This window comes from Olea europaea, chromosome 3, assembly GCF_002742605.1.
Source record: "Olea europaea var. sylvestris chromosome 3, O_europaea_v1, whole genome shotgun sequence".
In the NCBI taxonomy this organism is placed as follows: domain Eukaryota; kingdom Viridiplantae; phylum Streptophyta; class Magnoliopsida; order Lamiales; family Oleaceae; genus Olea; species Olea europaea.
Window position 1 is genome coordinate 22,533,219 of NC_036239.1, and position 8,510 is coordinate 22,541,728.

Below are 8,510 nucleotides of genomic sequence, written 5' to 3' on the forward strand. Positions count from 1 at the left end.
AGTCGAAAAAGTGGCTGTGAAGGAGGCATCAGAGATATTAGATGTTAAAACCGTGATAGAGACAGAGATTGAGCTAGAGTAGGAGTGTGTGAGAGAGAGAGAGAGAGAGAGAGAAGTTTGAAAATGAGGAAGTAGAGCAGGTTGAGCCAATGGAATTTCAAATGGCGGAAAGCAATATAAAAATAATTAACTCTGATGTTATGATTGCAAAGAGAAGGGTGCTGTGGAATTAAATGATTCCAAAATTGAGGTTGCTAATGAAGTAACTATTTTTGGCAATCCAATTGCAACTAGACCAATAGTTTGTCTTAAGGATGAAAAGAGCGATACAGTTAATGTCATGTGTGAGAGAGAGAGAGAGAGAGAGAAGTTTGAAAATGAGGAAGTAGAGTAGGTTGAGCCAATGGAATTTCAAATGGCGGAAAGCAATATAAAAATAATTAACTCTGATGTTATGATTGCAAAGAGAAGGGTGCTGTGGAATTAAATGATTCCAAAATTGAGGTTGCTGATGAAGTAACTATTTTTGGCAATCCAATTGCAACTAGACCAATAGTTTGTCTTAAGGATGAAAAGAGCGATACAGTTAATGTCAACCAGACATATGCAACCTTGCACTACTTGCTTAGTCCAAGGGTGGTGAAGAGAATAAGGCACTGCTAACAACATACAAAGAAGACATCCCGATTTTGAACCTTGAGGACAAAGTTAATTTAAGGGGAAGAGATGTCATTGATTGGACCATATACTTTTATTTTATCTAATTAGACTTGTGTTATTAGTGGATTAGCCGAAGCCCTTTACTTTTAGTATTGTTGTTTAGGTCTATATATAGTTGTATCTCTACATTTGGAAGGCAACAATGAATATTGAAAGCTTTGGTACAAAATCTAATTCCCTCCCTTTCTTTTTGATTCTCTGTTCTTCTTATTATTTCAATTTGAATTCTATGTTATCTTCTCTTTTTACCATCATTTTCCCCACCCCAATTTCTATTTTTCTTCTTTGAATTGATTATCAATCAGCCGGTTTCAGCTGGTGCAAGTTTTAGAGAGTAATTTAGCTAAGTTTTGGTTGAAGTTAAGCTCTAACCACAACAAAACCTAGATCATGTCGATCGTCGTTCAAAATACACTAGCAGTTCGATGAAGACATTTGAACAAGAAAACAAAAATCGATTTACGCTTACAGAATGAAAAATGGATTTTGCATCAGAAGAGAATTATAGAAATTCTTGACATCAAAAGACATATTTAAGAATTGTGTGCAAGAAGAAGAAGAGTGAAAAGGGAAAACCTAAATGGAAGACATATGATCGCGTGAAAAATGAAAAAGGGGAAAAAATGCTAAACGAAAGAGGAAGAGAAAAGGTTTCTTGCCAAGCCCAAAATGAATGATGAAGATGGGAAATGAAATGACTGAGTAGTGGTATTTAGATGAGAAGTAAATGATTCACATGCAAACACTAAATGTAAACAGTAGACTATGGCACGACTCCAAAGAAAGAGAAAAGGAAATGAATGTGAAAATTGAAACCCCATGACATCTCTCTGATTTAAAATAGTACACATAAAATGGCATCGTTTTGGCATCAATTATGGGGAAACTGTGTCGTTTTAATCTTCAATGAAGAGAAAAAAGATGTAAACAAATGGAAAATGAAATTAGAGGGCACGGTTTCTTAGAAACAGTGCCCTCAAAACTGGCTCTTTATATAGTAGTGATAAGGTGAGAAACACAAACGACTAGGACACAAATAAAATGGGTTAAGCTATCAAATGGGCCATCACATAATAGTGGGCTCATGAACAGCCATTCATTGAAATATTACTTTGAATGGCCTGCTTAATTTTTGGGTCGAGCTGTTAGGGTCTGATCTTGTGGTGTGGATTTCCTAATTCAATCGTCGGTTGAAGTCTATCAAATTAAACCTTAAACAATAAACATAATTGCTAGTTAGAGGTGGTTTGGCAACCAATACTCAACATTTTTAAAAATCACTATTAGAAAACTCACTTTTCATAAAAATGAGGCTCAAATGAGTATATTGGGTATGAAACATGCTTGAGATGTGAGCTACATAGGTGTTCGAGCATCATGGTTAGTGTATATATATGTAAATATTAGAGAGTGGGATTATAGCTTCAGTTTAACAAATTGCATTACCTTCTAATAGCAGTAGCGATGAGCTTTTACAGTAAAAAAAGTGAAATACTGATCTTTAGATAGAAAGACACGTGGTCTCATCGTGATGGTTGAGACGTCAATCCATCCATCATATGTTGGTGGAATTTAATTTTTTTGAAAAGCAGCATCGTAATGTCTAGTTCTGATCTCTATTCATAAATTGATGATTTGATCTTTAGGTGCTTGTTCTAGAGACGTCACATCAATCAATCGTGGGAGGATCTTGTGCAGAAGATCTCTAGAAAGTGGTGACGCGTGAGATGCCTTTTGTTAATGAGGTGGTTTGTTGTCTCAAACTTCTTCCCTACAGCATACGGGCATCTCGCCTAGGTCGTGGAGATTGGCCTCTACATAATACCTCGATTGGAATGATGCATTACTTCGGCTACCTTATATGTGGCCTCACCTTAACTAGGCAGGAGGATGATGTGGAGTGTAGGGTTGGTCGACTTGCCAACTGGCTGCCACGTGGTGGTGATCTAGAGTCTCATTAGAAAAGACATACCATTATGTTTTTTATTTTCTCTCTCTTTTCAAAAACTTATTTCCCATTAACACCCATTGCGACAAAAGAGGACCATATTGTTTTTATTGAAAAATTATCTCTTAAGTACTTATACTTATCTTATGCTGAACAATAGTAACATAGTATATCAATTAATTTGTAGATCATTCAATTTTTTAAGACCTGTCGTGAACTTATTCTCCAATTAAATAGATGTAATATTTACATGATGTCACCTTTACTTATGAGAAAAATTTCTCTATCTTTAATAGTGAATCAATTAGACATATAATTATAATTACTCTAAAAATGAAGAATTAAAAAAGATGTAATGCATAGATTTAAAATTGGGGGTTTTGCTATGCGTAATGAGTCCACGCTTTTTTTATTGGACGTGGACCCCTATTGAGAGGGCAATGTACACAAGGGTATAAATCAGAGTTAGGGGCGGTCCCAATCTTTTAGTGTTGTGGGGTCAAAATTTTAAATATGATTTTTTAATAAACAATATAATATTAATAAAAATAAGTTAATACGTATTTTAATAATTTGAAAACGTCGTATAATTATGTCATTATCAATATTGTTAAATAAATTGTTAGTTGTATAGTTTTGTTTACCATTTCGTTGATAAATGCTGAGCTAACAATGAGTAAATTAAATTGAATATAGAAAGTAAATGAATTAAAATAAAATTCAAGTTTAATCTAGAAAGTAAGTGAAGTTCAAATTTAAAGCAGATATAATTCGAAAATAATTCAAATTACATTTAATCCATAACGACCCAAAATTTTTTTACGTCATATTTCATGTAAGACTTCCGAATGAAACGATATAAATTATATTGTAAAATTTATCGTGTAAAATAATAAACGCTAATGAAATTTTTAAAAAAGACGAGTTAGACGTCTTTTTTGATACGTATATTTGATGCATATTTAATTATTTTTCGATATCTGTTTGGACCATTGGATATGACAACGATGTAGTTTTCGAAACGAGCTTCTACATGTCATAGACGATTTGTGGATTTGGATAGCACATGATTGCAGACAAATTTTTAAAGTTACGATATTATCAAAATTATCAAAATACTAGTTTCAAATGGTCTACTTTGACTCGTCGTAACTTTTGCTATAGTTGACCACTTCGCACATCATTAATGACTTAAAAATCAGGCCATGAGCATTTTGAAATGGTATTAAGAATGCAATATTTTGATTTCATTTGACATCCCGTAACGCGTACATCAAAAGAGATTGTAAATGGATTTTTAAAAAAAATGGCAAAAATTTGTGGGGTCATTTGACCCCATGTGGGTCTACCCCTGATCAGAGTGTATAAATATTATTTTCCTTAAAATGGTACCGACTCAAATTTGTTAGAGAAAAATGCTTACTATTTATTTATTTATTATTATTATTATTTGTATGACCCCATGTGGGTCTACCACTGATCAGAGCGTATAAATAGTATTTTCCTTAAAATGGTACCGACTCAAATTTGTTAGAGAAAAATGCTTACTATTTATTTATTTATTATTATTATTTTTAAATACAAGTACTTCTACATATAGGACAAAATATATTTACAGTAAGAATATAATGGTGATAGATAGGCAAGTCAAAGCAAATTAATCGGCATATTATCGGTGATAACTAATAAGTATGTTCACATAGACTTGTGGACACATAATTGGACCAGATAAAATGACTATAAAATGAATAAATCCAATATTAAATAAAATTACTACAAAATAAAGACGTTCAATAACAAATAGAGGTGGTTGGATGGTTATAATTGAGATACATTAAATAAATAGTAATTAAAATAATTTTGGATTGACTAGCTATATTGCCCATAAAATCGAAGGAATGAATTAAAAGATAACAAAATAGATTAAAAATATGGGCTCGATCTTATGTAATCGTAGATACTTGATTTTATAAGACCTTTTAGAAGGCAATTTTGGATCTAATACCATTTTCAAGTTTAGCCACCTAATTAAGTTCTTATTTTACAATCATTATTTAAAAAAAAAAAATTCTACACACTAATTTTTCACTATATGTTTATACAATAAAATATTATACACATAAATTTAAAATTTTTCCTTTACTTTTAGCTATACACACTCTTAAAAATTACTATTTAAAATATTTTTTTTGAGAAAAAAATGGCAATCTAAGGCTAACTATATGACAAGATTGGATCGGACGTATACAGATGACATCAGCATGGTGATGTCATTTTTTATGATCATCATACTGGCAAAATCATGTTTGTTATACTTGCGTCATATACTTGCGTCATATATTATTCAATGCAAATTCGGTGACCGACTGCTACCAAATTTATAGTTCTCCGTCAACAATCATCAAAAAGAAAGTGTACCCACAGAAAAAGAGAAAAGCCTTGTTTGAGTTTTTCTAGAATAGATATGGTAAAAAATGACTTGTTTTTATTATTTATTATTTTTTTAAAACAGGAGTACATGAGTAAAAGTAAAAAATTTGTCCAAAATTAATTTATTAGAATAATGTTTAATTGAAATTAAACATTAAAGAACGAGGCTTAAACAAGAATTAAATAGATCTTTATCAATTAACTAAGTAAGACTAAGAGCAAGAGGGAAATGGACTACATGCATTTGAAGGATTGCACGACTAAAGTAGGGACTAATTTACGGACCAACTCGAGCTGATACATTACAGAGACCACCCTTAAGTAACGATTTCGAACTTATGAAGAATTTGCTAGATATCTGATGACATTTCTTTTTTGAGACCAGCCTTAACCTCTATCCTTAGACTATTTTTCTTTCGTTATTAATGAAACATATCACACTAACTTAGTGTGGTCGATTGATTAAAAAACAAAAAAGAGCAAAAAAATCCACTCATCAAAGTCAACAATACTGAGTTTGTTTGTAATTCACGTTCATTTGCAAATACATTGTCAATAATTGTTGAATTTTCCATTATCAAGTCAAGTCAGATGTTTCACTTTGTACTGTGTCAACACGACTATGCCCTTGTTTGAGCCCCATTTTGAGGGGAAAAATGAATTTTTGAATAGTGTATTAATGAGAAATGTGTGGTTAAAAACAAAGAAAATGTTTTGAATTTGCGTGTAATATTATTTTATTGAAAAATGTGTAGTTAAAATAATATCAAAATACTATTGAAAAATACATTTTTTCTAAAGAAAGAGGCTCAAATAAGGGCTGTGCCTACAAAGTTGAGCTGTGCTTAACTGGAGAAAGATAACTATGAATTACATGACATCACAGTCTAAACTAACCAATAAGTAAACTAACGAATAAATACTTACAGACGTACTAAATTTCCATTAAAAAAAATAAAAAATAAAAAATAAAAAATAAAAGAAAAAGCGGAAAAGAATGGTATCATTGTACTTATAAATAAATCACATGCATTGTTCATTCAAAACCAACACTCTCTGATCTTTATCTAATCAATCTCTCCCTAAGTTTAACGGCTATGGCTGTGGCTCCACACAAAGTACTATTGCTCGACCTGGCTTCCAATATCAATCGCGTCCCTTCTAACTACATCAGACCAATCTCCGACCGTCCAAATCTTGATAAGGTCGACTCAATTGATGCCTCTATTCCTCTCATTGATCTCCATGATGTTACAGGTTCCAATGACGTTGTTCAACAAATAGGCCGAGCTTGCAAAGACTACGGTTTCTTCCAGGTACGTACTGCTAGTAGTAGTAGAATAAATTAATTGTAAGATCAGCGTGTATACTTTATTGTGTGAATTTCAGGTGAAAAACCATGGAATACCAGATGAAGTGATCAACAATATGATGCAGGTTTCGAGGGAGTTCTTCAGTATGCCTCAAAGTGAAAGATTGAAAAGTTATTCTGACGATCCTTCGAAGACGACCAGACTGTCAACCAGTTTCAATGTTAAGACCGAAAAGGTATCGAACTGGAGGGACTTCTTGAGACTCCACTGTTATCCTCTCGAGGACTATTTGCACGAATGGCCTTCCTCTCCAACATCTTTCAGGTATTTATTCATGGACGAGTCAGTTCGATTCGTCTTGTGGGTGAATGAGGTGTAGTGCAGTCTACTTATTGCATGTGAATTAGTTTGAATGACACTAAACTTTTAGATCAATTGATACAATGCAGGGAGGATGTGGCGGAATATAGTAGACGTATTAGAAAAGTAGCCCTGAGATTACTCGAAGCCATATCCGAGAGCTTGGGATTGGAACGAGATTATATAGATCGCGCTTTAGGCAAGCATGGGCAGCACATGGCATTGAATTACTATCCCCCATGTCCTCAACCGGAGTTAACTTACGGTCTACCAGGCCATGCCGACCCGAATGTAATCACAATCCTACTACAAGACGACGTCCCTGGATTGCAAGTTCTCAACAATGGCAAATGGCTTGCCGTAAATCCCATTCCGCACACGTTCATCATTAACATTGGGGATCAAATACAAGTACTAAGCAATGATCGTTACAAAAGCGTGCTTCACAGGGCAGTTGTGAATAGTTACAAAGAGAGAATTTCTATTCCAACGTTCTATTGCCCGTCCCCTGAAGCCATAATTGCGCCAGCCCCGAAATTGATCGATGAAGAGCATCCATGTCAATACAAGAGCTTTACTTATACCGAATACTACCAGAAATTTTGGAATAGAGGGCTTGCAAAAGAAACCTGTTTGGACTTGTTCCGAGCGACCCCATATATTTAAATTTTATTATTATTAGTTTTTGGATTTCACCTTTAACGTGAAGTGAGGATTGAACCAAGCCTTGACTTCCTTTTTTCGAATTTTGGTTCAATACGATAGAATCCTATTTTGCAATTCAAATGAAATAAATTTCAGTCCAAAATGCTGTAAACAAGTTGTCCAAATGGACAGCAGCGAACTGCTATAACATCAGTTGACTTGCGCCTTTGAATTCTTTTGGACCAAGGGAGAGAACAAAGCATGGACAACGGAGGTCCTATATTGCTCCAAAACATTCATTCATCTTGCGGTCGGTGTACAGTCAAAACTCCTCGCTAAGGACAAGTTCGAGCATATCATTTAATTTTAATTTTATTTTTATCAGTAAATATAAAATTTTATTAATCAAAACTCATATACAAGTACACCGAGTATACTTAGACAAACAATTTTCAATTGATGTGTACAAAAGAAAAGATAATATCTAAAGATCCAATGCTAATGATTCAAAATGAATCAAAACAAAATAAAAGATGTACAAAAGATAACATCTAAGGACCCAATGCTAAGTACTCTAGGCATATCCCGGCAAAAAAGAAAAAAAAGAAAAAAAAAAGAAAAAGAAGAAAGATAATAATAATAATAAAAGATGTACAAACGATAATAAAAAAATAAAATAAAAGATGTACAAACGATAATATCTAAGGACCCAATGCTAATGATTCAAAATGAATTGAAACGTTCGGATACAAAGAAAACTTGACTTTGTACACGTATGTTTTATCAGTTTCACAATGCAATCAACGTGTGGTCTTAGATTCTCAAAAATTCTCATATTCCGCGCCATCCACATGTGATAAAGGGTAGTAGTGAGTGCAATTCAATTGATAGAAGTTGTGTCTTTTGTGGTTCGCATTTGGAAACAGGTCAGCACATAATTTTCTTAGTGTTCCCTCGCTTCTTGCATTTGGAGGCATATCAAAGAGTGGTTGGGGGTTAAAAAGGTCGATGTCTATATTATCGAGGGCATTGAAATGGATTAAGAAAGAAACCTGAGGCACATCTTGGCAAATCTAAAGCCAAGAAAATTGTAC

At 33.4% G+C, this 8,510-nt stretch overlaps 1 protein-coding gene across 2 annotated transcripts; it reads left to right on the forward strand.

Annotated features, from left to right (window-relative positions):
- The first annotated feature begins 6,165 nt into the window (after positions 1-6,165).
- Positions 6,166-7,674, forward strand: LOC111391909 (protein DMR6-LIKE OXYGENASE 2-like). Of its 2 annotated transcripts, none has more exons than XM_023017192.1 (3): positions 6,166-6,414; positions 6,488-6,735; positions 6,861-7,674. In XM_023017192.1, exons 1-3 carry the CDS (start codon positions 6,196-6,198, stop codon positions 7,435-7,437), a joined length of 1,044 nt encoding a protein of 347 aa, XP_022872960.1. In that variant the 5' UTR covers positions 6,166-6,195; the 3' UTR covers positions 7,438-7,674. The 2 variants fall into 2 exon arrangements, with proteins under 2 accessions (XP_022872960.1, XP_022872964.1); XM_023017196.1 differs by having other exon boundaries at positions 6,536-6,735.
- The last annotated feature ends 836 nt before the right edge of the window (positions 7,675-8,510 follow it).